This window comes from Sinocyclocheilus anshuiensis, unplaced genomic scaffold (assembly GCF_001515605.1).
Source record: "Sinocyclocheilus anshuiensis isolate Anshui unplaced genomic scaffold, SAMN03320099.WGS_v1.1 scaffold834, whole genome shotgun sequence".
In the NCBI taxonomy this organism is placed as follows: domain Eukaryota; kingdom Metazoa; phylum Chordata; class Actinopteri; order Cypriniformes; family Cyprinidae; genus Sinocyclocheilus; species Sinocyclocheilus anshuiensis.
The window spans coordinates 67791-81947 of record NW_015540885.1 but is presented as its reverse complement, the minus strand read 5'-3'; the positions used below and the strand labels follow the sequence as shown (position 1 = coordinate 81947).

At 38.8% G+C, this 14157-nt stretch overlaps 1 protein-coding gene across 1 annotated transcript; it reads left to right on the top strand.

Annotated features, from left to right (window-relative positions):
• The first annotated feature begins 383 nt into the window (after nucleotides 1-383).
• Nucleotides 384-1365, top strand: LOC107688675 (TIMELESS-interacting protein-like). Its single transcript, XM_016486398.1, has 3 exons — nucleotides 384-515; nucleotides 1005-1156; nucleotides 1263-1365. The coding sequence occupies exons 2-3, from the start codon at nucleotides 1018-1020 to the stop codon at nucleotides 1361-1363; spliced, it is 240 nt and encodes a 79-aa protein (XP_016341884.1). The 5' UTR covers nucleotides 384-515; nucleotides 1005-1017; the 3' UTR covers nucleotides 1364-1365.
• The last annotated feature ends 12792 nt before the right edge of the window (nucleotides 1366-14157 follow it).

Sequence of the window (14157 nt, the reverse complement as noted above, 5' to 3'; positions counted from 1 at the left end):
GACAAGAAACGATCGGTCTGTGCAAGAAACTGAACAGTATTTATATCGTTTTTTACCTCTGATGCACTGCAATGTCTGAACTGTCCTGAGCGCGGCCTGAGTGCGTCCTCGACAGCCAGCGTGTGACGCGTCTTCTTCTTGCTTTACGGCGGCTCGTAGACTTATAAGTGCATTGTCGCCACCTATCTCTCAAATGGACCACTGACACTCTATCTACAATCTCAATTAGGAGTGTCAATGGTCCATTTTAGAGATAGGTGGCGGTAATGCACTTATAAGTCTGCGATCCGCCGTAAATCAAGCAGAAATGAATAGAGACGGGACTATCATCCATGTATGTATATAAACAGTTGGTGGCGGTATGTGCCTACGGTGCGGAATACGCCAAAAATTCCAAAGAAGAAGAAGAAGAAGAAGAAGCCACGGCCGGCGGCAGAAACTTTGGCTGTGGTCCGTGTTGATGATCTTGTGCTGCGGTCGGTGTTGAAGTTTCGTCCTTTGACAGCATTTATTCAGTAAGTTCGGTGGACCGCACTGAAATGACGGTGACATCGGTTGGGCTTGATATCCAGACATGGGCGAAACCGAGGGCGATGTGCGGATTGACGTTGTCTGGCGCCAAAATGCTGTGACAGTAACAAACAGCTCTCCTTTAACGTTACGTTTACATTAATCTGTTTAGTTCTATGATTGTATGTGCGCTAGGTGTGCTAATATAAGGATTAGTTCCGATAATTAAATCATGTACCATTGTTTTGTACAGTTTATGTACTTTTCAGACTATTTTTTAAACCCATAAACTTCATTATTTTCATAAATGAGTCCGTGACATTGTTTGGATGAATATAGCGTGCAACGCATACTCGGCCGTCTATTTAAACATACTGCAAAAATAAGATTTTTTTTTAACATTGAAGTCATTGAAGCCAATAATTTACTTGAACGCCACTGAAAGTATAATTATTGTGTTGTAGAATTGAGCATATGCTCCTATCTCTCTACAGGATCCCGTGCACCATGCTCGATCCGTTAGAAAATGACGCGTTTGACATTCCAGATTATGAGCACATAGAGGATGAGAGGTTCCCTCCTCTCCCTCCTCCTCCATCGCCTGGTCAAGGAGACATCGAGGAGGATCCTTTTGGCAATGGAGAGGGTCTGTCTTTCATGGTGCTCCTATGCTATAAGTGCTCAAAATCTTTAGGAATCTTTGTCCAATTGATGCTATAGTAATGTGAGCTGTTCCCATGCTACATGTTTAGGTGAGGAGGAAGGAGAAGTGTCAAAACTAGCAGAAGTGCCAGTGGCAAAAAGACGAACAGTGAAGAGGCCTCAGCCTAAACTGGATGCAAACAGGTACTGAACCAGATGCCAGTTAATTGATAATTACTTATAATAATTTGTTTGTTTTAGCAGACAGTCTGTGTTTGCATTAACGTCCTACTTGACCTGCGCTCATACAGTATACTCCGGAAAAGCAATATATACTATATAGCAATTATTGGCTGCATGATGGTTTTTGTCGCAAAAATGGACCATTGACACTCTATCTACAATCTCAGTTAGGAGTGTCAATGTTCCACTTTAGAGATAGGTGGCGGTAATGCACTTATAAGTCTGCGATCTGCCGTAAAGCAAGAAGAAGAAGAAGATGCATCAGGCACCGGTGTCATGAGAAATCGAGTCCCCCCTCGAAATCGGGTCCGCTTAGGACCCCGAGTGATCCCATTGGCTCAACGAACTTTTAATGGCTATTATTTTTAGCGCCTGATTACAATTCCTGCAAAATCGCACTTTGATTTATGTCGTTTGAACTTCATTATAATGACCATTAATGTATTTTAAATTACATGTTTCATACGCTAGTATCCAAAGCTATAGGTTGTGAAATCAAACATTTCTCGTTTTTATTGTTTTTTTTGGGTTTTTTTGGTTAGCTCACGTACTAGCATAGCATACAGCTACCCGATTAGCCTGCTAGGTTAGCTTATACACCACGCATTTGCACTTACCATACATATATTCACAGCGAAATAGTAACATAAGTGTTGACTTTTGATCAGGCATTTAAAACAGCTACCGCCTTGGTCCTAAGCGGACCAGATTTCGAGGGGGGACTCGATTTCTCATGACACCGGCTGTCGAGGACGCGCTCAGGACAGTTCGGACATTGCAGTGCATCAGAGGTAAAAAACGATATAAATGCTGTTCAGTTTCTTGCACAGACCGATCGTTTCGTGTCTTTACACATCAATGTATCGTTACGAGCCGCAGGGTTTAATTTGGTTTTGTTTGTGTATGTTTTTTTTTACTCTCAAAGCCGTGATTCCCATCCACTGACATTATATGACTGACAGACTGCAACGGTTTGAGTTAAAAATCTTTGTTTGTGTTCTACTGAAGAAACAAAGTCACCTACATCTTGGATGTCCTGGGGGTAAGCAGATAAACATCAAATTTTCATTTTTGGGTGAACTATCCCTTTAATCAGTTGCATATGCTTTTTTTAAAGCCATCATTTTGCATTATTTCATCTTTTTTAAAATTTGTATGTGGAAAATGAGTGGGAAAAATTATTCTGGAACCAATGCGGCAGAAAAAGTCGGCAGGCACAGTTGTACTCTATTCAGCAGATTTAATCCTGAAGTAATGGAAGAGACATTTCGTGAAATGGGTGATTCAAATGTAGATTCAAATGTAGATTCAAATGTGTCTACATCAAAAAAAAGAAAGAGAAAATGTTTTGAAAATTAAGTTCCTGGATTTGTTCTGATGTGTTTAGAAAATTGCCTTAACTAACACAAAGTAAAAATTTAGCATCTTCATCGTTAAAGTCATTTTACAAATATGTATATGAGAGACACGAATGGCACCCATGTTGTAAATTATGGCGAAAGAACTGGTGATTTTGACTCAGTCACAGATTTCAGGTTCAAGTGCCAAAACATCAACTTCTATATCCTGCAGCACAGTTTTCTTGCATGCTCTTCAAAGGTCTTTACCCTGCTTAGTGAACAAAATAATGCGGTAGATTTTATGTGAATTGCAATATTGTAGCTACCTTGTGTTTTTGTTGAACCACGATCAATCATGTTCCTGCACAGGAAAAGTTTCTCATGTAAATGTGTTCGCTGCATTAAACATGCCGTTTCCTGTGACAGCTTCCCTGTCTTTTGATGAGCGTATTTTTTGCGAGTGTGTTTTCCTGTGTGTGGTGTGGAGAGGTAGTTGTGGAAAGAGCAGTTCCCAAGGTAACCCAAACTCAAAGGAAACTGTTTTTTTTTCTGACACACGATACAATGCAACATTTCCGAGAGGTGTTGTTCTGGGTCACTGAAACTAAGAGGGTTCACACTGCAGCGTCATATTGCACAACTCCGATGACCCACAAATCAGAACTGTTGGTAGGTCTGTGAGACCCTGATTACCTCAGCAGCATTCAGGGGGATTTCCTGTGGGTGGTTCCCCATCTGAATTAGGTCACAGCATTACCCATATCACCCAAGAATTCTGGGTGGAAAATAATACAATCTACAGACGGCAATAAACCACAGCATACACCCAGCAGATCTGGGGTCCATTATCCATTGGTGTCGAAAAGACAAATATATTGATTCTCTATGAAATTACCCCTTTTGTTTTTCTCTGACCATTTTCCAAGCATTGTGAGGTTTCAGTTTAAGACTCATGTAAGTTGCCCTTTCACGCTTTTATTATTCCAAGGTCTTGTCTGAGAGAATGAGTCAAGAAATGCAGCTTTGCTTTATAGAAAAATAAAACCAGCGAGATCGCACAAGCTCTCACGTCTGCGAAATATAGACTTTTATCGCTAGGGACCGTGTCAGTTTTCCAACAAGACCGTACATACAGGGTGTAACGTTTGCTTGTGTGCTGATTGAAGTATTAGCCATCTCGTCTGTTAGACTGGGGAGAGGAGGATACTTCAGAACAGAAGAGGACCTCAAAGTGAACTAGGAAAACATGCCACTCGCAGGGCTGTAACATGTAGAGATCTCCACAGTCAACCACAACTGAGTCACAGTGCTTCCTGGGGAAAATGGGCTCCACGAGACAGGCTTTTGAGGCACGCCTTGGCTGCTGGCTGACAACGCTGACAATCCTCGTTTGCTCTCACACGCGCAGACACAAACAAATAAATAAACTAGCTCCAGCACAACAATATTCACGTACGTTACAGCTCCACTGAGAATTGGGTGCCTTTGAAATATTTGCTCTAACTGTTATATATGGTATGATTAAGCATTGGGAAATCATGCCAAAGGGTGATTCAGATTATTCTATTGATGGAAGATATGTTTGTAATACAAAGCACTATGTAGTTGACCACGAATAGACAGCCTGCTATTATACTGAAAAGATTTATTATAGAGATACAAATCATATATGGAACTGTTTGTTTAGCTCCTTTTTCCCTAAAAAGTCGTTTATCTGAAGTAGGAACACTCCCTAAACAAACAGCTTAAACCAGCCTCAAGGTAACAGGGTTGACAGTTTTATGGTCTAAACTGACATTGTGCTCAAGGTCATGATACTATATGGGGAATTTATTAATATTGACATTTCTGCAAATACCTACTTTTCAGTCATCAGTGGTTTACTAAATTAAATCTTGGTAACAGGGTTAACATTTTATATAGACTGTTTCCTGTTGTGTTAAACACTGTATGAAAAATTATCTCGTCTAATAGTTATTTGTTGAAAGGACATAACTTGTATAAGCAACTGTTTGTGGTTTAGCTCTTTTCCCACCAAAAGTCATTAATCTGAAGCAGCAATACTCCCTAAAAAAGTCTAAAAGGTAACAGGGTTGACATTTTCATGGTTTCACTTACCATTATATGCAGGGTCATGATACTATAAGGAACGCTAAATGCCCCGTGGAAATGTCTTGTCTAAGTATTTGTCAAACACAAGTTGTATAAATACAGAGTTCTGGCATGAAACTCTAGATGGCGCAGTCCGATAGGTCTAGCTCAATCCGACCTGGCGACATCATTGTCACATGTCAGCCGATTGGTTCTGTCCTGTATCGTTAGCCAATGAGCTCGCTGCTCAATATTCAAATACCTGGCTTTTGTTTGCTGTAGCAGTTGGCAGGACATTTCAGAAACCCTCCACCTTCCCCAGCTCCACCTGTATAGATCTGCTACGGGGTGATTCATGTATGCTATATGGGGGTTATTAATATGTGTTATATGTGCAGCAGCAGTATTTCTTACATGCTTACAGCAGCATGTTGTGGATGTATTGGCAGTAGCAAGTCTCGGTACTTGCTCTGCCGCAGCAGCAGCAGCGTAGCAGATCTATTCCGCCAAGACCAAATACATTAACATTGTCATGTGCATTACCATACTAATCCCTCCGAGAGTTGTCATGACAGAAATTAGATTTTTGTTTAGACCTCTTTTTTTTAACCAAGGTCTTTTTATTGAGAAAGCAAGAAAGATGCAAGTATGTAGGTTAATATATTTTTTCCCCCAAAAGTCGTTCATCTGACTTGTTAATACTCCTTAAATGATACCGTGTTAAAAGGTAACAGGATTGACAGTTTCATGGTTTAACCTGACATTATGTGCCTTTTGCTCAAGAACATGATTCTTTAAGGAAATATAATTTATTTGTTGACATTTCTACAAATGCCCACTTTTCAGTTATCAGTGGTTTACTACATAAAATCATGGTAACAGGGTTGATATGTTATATAGAGAGCCTGCTGTTCTGCTAAACGCTGTGTGGAAATTTGTCTTGTCTAGTTATGTGTTAAAAGGACAAATTGTATATTTAAGTATTTTGGTTCAGATATTCTTTCCTCCATGAGTAATGCATCTAAATATACTTCCTGCTGTAAAATGTGTAAACCAGCCTATGACAGTTTTCTGGTCTTTGCTGGTTTATCTGGTAGAGTAACCCAGTCTGAGAAGTGCCCAACCTGAATGCTCTCGTACTGCACTTTGTCAGGTTATTTCGATTGTTTATTTTTACTCATGCAAAAGTAGTTTAGGAGAAATATCAGAGACAATATGTCACATTTAAATAAAACATGACTTAGAACTGCACAAAGTCTCCTGAGCTATGAAAGAGCAACCTCTGAGCAATAAAACTGCCAAAGTAGTTGGCGATGAAAACTCTGGGAAACAGCATCAACAATGATGATATGACAGATTATATCCCACATGTTTAAGCCGCCATGAGGGTGCGAAGCCAAAATACGGTGTACTGGTTGGAAATCTGTCACCATGTTTGCTTAACTGTCATGAAACAGCTTGAGGGAAGACTGAGTAGTGATGAGTGCTCTTTACTACACTACGATGATGTCCTTCTGTCCTGACGTGACCTTAAGAGAGGGGTATAGACTAGGGACCTGACGCCACTCAAAGTCCTCTCAGCCCATGTAATTTAACACTCTAATTATGGCCAATATTATGTTTTGCTGGTGTGTTTTTTTTATCTTGACTGTTTCCCTGCTGAGGCTTGGCCCTTTCCCAAACTGAAGTCACTCTACATGGAACCTGCACAGCTGCAAGACAAGCAAAATATTTGCTTTCTCTGGTCTGGCACTGGCACAAAACCCAAGACTATATAGCAAAAGCAATGGCTCTGCCTGCTTACAAACTCTCTGCTAATACCCACAGATTGGCGTTCAGACAGCCCACTCTGGACAAAACATCCTTCTCTGACTCCCCCCCTCTCTCTCTGGCTTCTCACGGGTAACACAAGATCTGAGCTTCACCATGCCCTGATGAACTTCCTCTGCCCCAGGCCTGCATGTCACTCGAACTTGTCTGACCTCCTCTGCCAGTAGATTTGAGGCGACATTCACTCCTCCCACCCATGGAGAAGCACCCCATGCTGAAAACGACCAACACGCTGTTCTGCGGCGACTCCGTTGGGGGCAGAACAAACTGCTTGCCGCTTAATTAAAGGCCACAACAAAGCTGGAGATGAAGCAACAACTAAGTGCTTTCAGTGGCAGCCTGTGATTTTGGTGGATGATGTGTTAGAGAATATTTGTTTTGTTTGGGAAAATGACATCCAGGTCATGGAAGAACGTCAGGGGAAATTCATTCAAAAGGAATGAGACATGATTATTCATTTGCTGAGGACATTTCTCCACTCAATACAGCAATTCAGCTTTAACAAATGCATACCACTTTGTGATACACCTTGTTATACTAATTTGGTCAATGTAATAATTTTGTGCCCAAACTGGACCATTTTCTTCTTTCATGTATTAAATGTGCTTGCTACGGTTTTTCAGAACCATTTACAGGGACATACCACTCAAAAGTTTGAGGTCTGTAAGATTTTTTAAATAAGTCTCTTTTGTTTACCAAGATTGCATTTATTTGATCACAAATACCATAGAAACTGTAATATTTTAGTATATTTTAAAACATAATTTATTTCTGTGATGCAAAGCTGAATTTTCAGCATCATTACTCCAGTCTTCAGTGTCACTCATTCTAATATGCTGGTTTGCTGCTGAAAAAGCATTTCTTGTTATTAGCAATGTTGAAAACAGTTGTGCTGCTTAATATTTCTGTAGAAACCATGATACATTTTTCCCAGGATTTTTCTATTCTTCTGATGAATATAAAGTTGAAAAGAACAGCATTTATTTGGAATAGAAAACTTCAGTTATAAATGTATTTACTGTTACTTTTGATCAATTTAGCATATCCTTGCTGGATAAAAGTATTGATTTCTTACTGACCCCAAAATTTGAACAGTATTGTAACACTTTCATTCTGAAACATATTGTTCTCTGTTGTGACATTAAAATACGGGTGTAGATTATCATAAATAAATACTGTTCCAAAACATGTAGGTTGCTATGACTGTTGTAGCCGAGATGAAAATAATACACATACTAGCTTGAACCCAAAAACAGTGGTCTCCACGGTTTTTCCGAAAACATTCCACCAAGTAAACTCAGTGACTTAATTTAGAAGTTACACAGGACAAAGTCCTGACCATGCTGTGGTCTTCTGTCTCAGTCAAATCCTCAATGATGCATCTAAAATCCCAACAGTATCCCAGTTTATTCATAGTGTAATCAGTTCAGGAGCCAAAAGGAGGCCTTTGACCAGCAGACAGTCAGGCCTCTTTCACAACACCAAGTCCAGTGTTGCTAGCGATTGCATAAAACCCAATTTCAAGCAATTGTGGTATTCTACCAGAGAAAGTCTCTAAAGACCGAAATGCTCCAACTCTACTGTACAAAGAAAACAATATTTTTCCACTGAACAGCCACCATTAATTTAATATAGTATAGCACAATAATGGCCATATATATCTTTCAGCAGTGCAACACAAATGAACTATACTGTCTGCAAACCTTATCTTATTTTAAAGTACATACAGTAATACAAAACAAAAAGTTGAATAAACTTGAAATGAAAAGATACTTATTTTTCCTAGAAAGATTTAAATTAATTTCATGGAGATGGGTGCCCAAAATCAGTCAAATCTAAACAACTTGCACTATTTTATGTGTCATTCGGCACACCCACACAAGCACTCACTAGGGGTCAAACTGGAAAGTCAAATGTTTCATTTTCATGTGGAGACCAAGCAGTTCTGATCTAGTTGAAAGTGCACTACACCGGCAAAAAATACATTAACTGGGTGGAGACTTTCGTGGTATATAAACAGATATAGTTAGTTTCCAATGCAGCATATTCTGATGTTTAGAGATTAATCATGGTTTTGTTTGTTAGGTTGGTCGAAAATGAAAATCAACTATCAGCTGTTGTCAGGGTGAACTTTTGTGTATTTAAATGTGGAAACAGCTTTAAAATAAAGTAAGTTTTTAGGCAGTACCAAGCGAGACCTGATTACATGTATCAGGTTACCTTTAAAGCATGCCAGTGGTTTCTGTATATGGTTTAATGACTGACGCAAACTTATTTATTTATTTTTTGGTCAGATCCATTAAGTTTAAAAAAACAGAATCTTTTTTTTTGTTTTAAATGCAACTCATTCAACAAATTAACAGAACATACCTTTTCAATAATATTTTCAATTCCTAAATTAAAAATCATTTTAATATTTTTGTGGGGGTTAAGTAAAAATGTCTAGGTGGTGTAACTAGATAATAATTAAAAGACTGATATTTATTTGAATGTATACAATTTATTTAAAAATAAGCAGTGAAACAGTTTTCAAGTATTATTAATATCTGTGGAATTTTGTCTACTGTTTTCTTTCAAATCAAAGTCAGTGTGGTGTGATGGTAACTAACATGTTATATAATGTGATGTGACAAGAAAGCCATTAAACAGGGAATTGCATCACAGGAGGACCCCTGTAGACCCTCGTAACTATTTGTCAAGGTCAATTAGATTAGTTCAGATTTATCAGATGGAATAACTTCATGATAAATGGATAAATGAATGATTCACGAAGTTCAGGTTTTTAGCTTGAAAACAACAGATTAGCAAAGACCCCATTCATAGAAACAGATTTCTCCTTTTCACCTGACATACGAGGCAAAGAAAGTCTGTCATATCACACAACAATCTCATACAGTAACTGCTCAGTCATTTCATGAGAGGTGTCTTTAAATCAACTGAAGCCTTGCTACATCCTCATGATTTGGACTGATGGAGGGGAACATCATCTTTTCTTTGATTACCCTCCGTCTGCTGATTTCTGATATAATTATGTGTCCTTTGAGATGAATATATAATGATCACATGATCACTCGGTCAACTACAGTACAACTGTATTAATGACACATCTTTCAGCTTAACAGTATGCAGGTCAGTACAGCACCACATCACTGTAAAGAGAATATTTATCCTATCCCATATTAATATGGATGGATAACTATACGTAAGCAATTTGTACGTTGATATCCACCCCAAATTATAGGCAGGATGATGATGATGTGACACTATCAAAACATTATCTGTATGATCAAACATCTAGAAACAAGAATATCCACTGAACCAGTGAGATGAGTTTGGGACTATCTGTTTGCCCAACCAATGACAGACCAGTTTGAAAACAGTCATTATTTTTAAAGGGGTGGTTCACTGTTTTTTTCTAGGCTTGATTGTGTTTATGGGGTGCAGTCTAACATGTGTCAATGCATCGTTTAAAAAAAAAACAAACATTATTTTTCACATAATTTACCTTTATTCCACACCGCTCTGTCCCTTCTCTGAGAAATGGGCTGATTGTAAACAACGGCGTCGTTAATATCGCTTATCAGTTTGAGCCCGATTGAGAAGCAGAGGATATTATTCAAGAGGATCGTGCAGAACCTGTGCAAGCACGGCTTTTAATGGTAGGCCTGTTTTTTTGTTTCTTGTTGTCTCATACTTTTAGATATGCTGTAATTTGTAAATGCTACTGCTTATGTTAGCTTTTAATATACGGTTTTATCCTGATTAAAGCTTTAATAAAGAACGGCAACTGCACGCGCGTCCATGTATACCTTCTCATAGCTATGTGAAAATAAGTGTATAATTAAAACAGTTCATTGTTGGAGCTGAGCTGAATGAGAGAGAGAGAGAGAGAGAGAGATGCAGACCGTGTGTAGAGCAGGGGGATGCGAGAAACAGTATTAAGAACCGCTGCTTTAGTACATTGATTTTGAAACTTGAGAATCCATTAGAATCGTTAGAAGACAGAATCCCCTACCAGCCGTTTTTGTAGGCATTAAACTGCCAGAATTTTAAAAGACGATATCTCCGTTTGCATTGAACTTTCAGCTTCGTAACTTTGCAGATATTGTTTATGCTCAAACAGCAACATTACACACTAACTAACGTTAAATAAAGTGAAATCGCAGTCAACCACCCCTTTAAGTTTAAGCATAAAAGCTGCATTTTAGCTCTGCAAGATTATCACAGTCATCCATTTACCAGAAAGACCATGCTGGTCCACCAATAGACCAGCACCACCAAACCAGCCTGGATCCGCATGACAATTCACATTACTCTATGATGGTCTTTCTTGCAGGGAGGTTTATGTCTTTTCAAATAAATCGAACCGCCTCCATACTGTCTGATGCATGGTGCCATATGAAATTAGTGATGTCTGGACAAGAAGACATTGTTGAAATCAATTAGAGAGTTTAGTTAACCATACCCAAACCATCAGAGGAGCCGCCAACTGAACTAATATGAGAGACTCTCATGGACTCTGCAGCAGGCACCAAAACCTGACCAGTGTTTAGCCTTGTGCCCTCCACACTGTGATTTGCTGAATCATAAAGGACTGGGAGACAGGACCACCGGTGTGATATAATCCAACTCCTGTTTAAATGCATATACTCCTGTTTACTCTTGCATAGTTAGGAGACTTCTCGAAACTTCAATGCCTTGTTTCTAGTGTGCCCGCTGGAAAATTGTTTAAGAATAGAGAGCTTCATCATGGTGCTGGGGTCTATGAGTGGCTCCTCTCAGATGTTTTTAACGTGATATGAGGACACAGCAAACCAAACCGGGACATAACAAACCAAGATCAAGTGATGTTGATTCCATTGTCTGCTGCAGTGAGATAGCTCCTGTGGTCACCTCTCTAAAGTCATCTGGAATAATTCTCCCAAACACATTTTGTCATTATTTACTCAACCTCATCTCGTTCTGACCCTGTATTATCTTCTTTCTTCGGTAAAACACAGAAGATGTTTGTCCATGCTGCTTAAAGCTTTTATTGCTTTTAGTCTACATTTATAAGCGTTAGGTCATTATAATACTAATGTAATTCTAAACCTTTACAAAATTTGCCCAGGAGATTTACACATTTAAAAATCTATAATCTTTCTTTTCGAGGAATACAGACTCAGAAAAAAATTACTCACAATGCACTGGAGAAATGTATCTAATCAAATAATGAGAACATCCCCTCCATCTAAATTATAAATATCACCATCTCCAACTAAATCTGTGAACAAAGTTTGCCACTTGTCTACTCAGAATTTTTATATTATATACAATGGTGAATGGAACATAGTGCACTATATAGGGACTATAGCACTGTATGCTTTCCACTGAGGTGAATGAAACCTGGCTTCATGTCAGTGTCACGCAACCATTGCAGTAAAAACCCGGGTGAACCAACGACAGGATAGGGCAGAGCAAATTATATGCTTGATTCTGGTGAACAGGTTCCCAGTGCAGAATCTAAATCTATACACTTTATACATTTGTCCATCAAGACTTCTTCTATAGAATTTTTATTACAACTGATCAAGGCTGTGTTTCCCAAATGCATTGTGAACTAAGTTGTTTGGTGCCAATGGTTCTGTGATCTACTTAGGTTTACAATGCTTTTGGGAAACGCAGCCCTGAGTTGTCCCAATCTGTTCAGTTGCGGCTTTGCTGGGCTGTGACATAAACTAAATGCTATTGCCTATGGAGTGTTGCAGGCACGACACATTTTTTGTAGGCCAACCTGGAAGTTAGCATTACCCTGGTTCCTTCAACAAAAAACCAATAGGATTTTTCCAATGACTTTGGATTACTCCAGAAAATAAGCCCTGTGACCAGCAAAGATTTATGATTCATCAAGATAATCTTCACTAATTAACACAACTTTTATGCAATTTAAAGCCTAAATTCAATCGGCAGATGTAAAAAGCTAAATGTAGGCTAAAAACTAACTACACCTCGGTCGCATGACTTAGCATCACTACAATTAAGCTTTAGTGTTGGGTTTAAGTCCACCTTATCGAGTCTGAGTTGAGTCCAAGTTCTTAACCAACTGAGTTTGAGTGGGAGACTTATTTTTTCTGTCATGTTATACATGATGTTATCCTAAATGTCTGAGTCCCAGTAACCCAACTCTATTAAGCATCCGACAACTCTTTCAGGCTTTATTTAAACAACATTTTCCCTGAAAGTCTGAGTTAGAATAGCTTACAAGAGCATGAGTATAAACACAAAAAGTCTGTAAAAGTGGAGTAGAGAGTTTGATGAGCTTGCCTGTTTGGCCGGATAATGTTTATTGTCCCATGTGTAGTCTCATTTAGCCACTTGTTAGCAATCACCTTTTTCAAGGCTTAAAAAAAAAAACTTGTGTGGGGTATTACTGATGCATTTTATTGTAGACTAAAACATGAAAATATCTAGAGCTTGGTTTAACCATAGAGCATATTTCAGGCATTTAACAAAAACGAATTGGCTTTTGGGACGAAAAAAACAATTGTTTTTGGCTTTTAGGACTTTCAGCACTACATTGGCTATTATTTAAAATGAGTTAAGCTCTTTGACATCTCCAACCTGGCTTCATGTTTAATTGTAAATACATTGAAACACTGAAGAAAACTGAGCTCATCAAGCCACTTCACCAATTAAGACCAATCCAACCAATCCATTTAATTGTTTACATAGGTTCAGGAAAGACCATTGTCATTTGCAATGTTCTTTCACTGAACCAGACAAAAACCAGTGCTGTATAAAACATATTGACCAATTTCTATGGAAGCCTGAAGATTTGAATGGTGAACAAATGTTGTTTATCAATAGAGAAGCAATATGTGTAATCGATGTTGTAAACAGTGTTTATTAGGTGATGGAAATCCTGTTTTAATATGCATACGGCCTTGTAAAACAGCAAGCCATTCCCATGGGAAATTATATAATTATGTCCATACTCAGTGGTCAAAAAGACTAATTCCTGCCCTGACGTTCCATAATAAACAAGCTGCTGGGAGGAGAAGGACATTCATGACATGCACAGATGTTTTACTTTAATTCATAAAACATTCATTATTCATTCACATTATTCATCAGTCGTGATGAAGAGCTGTCTGGTATTTAGACGTCTGCTTAATGACAGTGTATCATGTCTGTAAACAGTTCCATAACATGAATTACAGCTGTCTGTCACTCATTTTGAATTATAAGCAGAAGAGCATCCAGTTAACCTGAGAGTAAAGAGAGCCAATCATTCCCACAGTGGAAAAAATGACGGCTGGGCTGAAAGACACATGGCTAAATGAATACCTCCTTCGGCACAGTCCTGTTCAAGCGCGAGTTTGTGTGAGTGTTAGTGCATGTGGGTGGAGGTTTGATAGGTGGAATTAATAACATTCCCATGACCTTACCGTTCCGAGCATCCTGTAGTGTTTGCTCTAGGATTTCAAGAGCTGTGCTGTGGTCTGCATGTGTAAAATCCCAG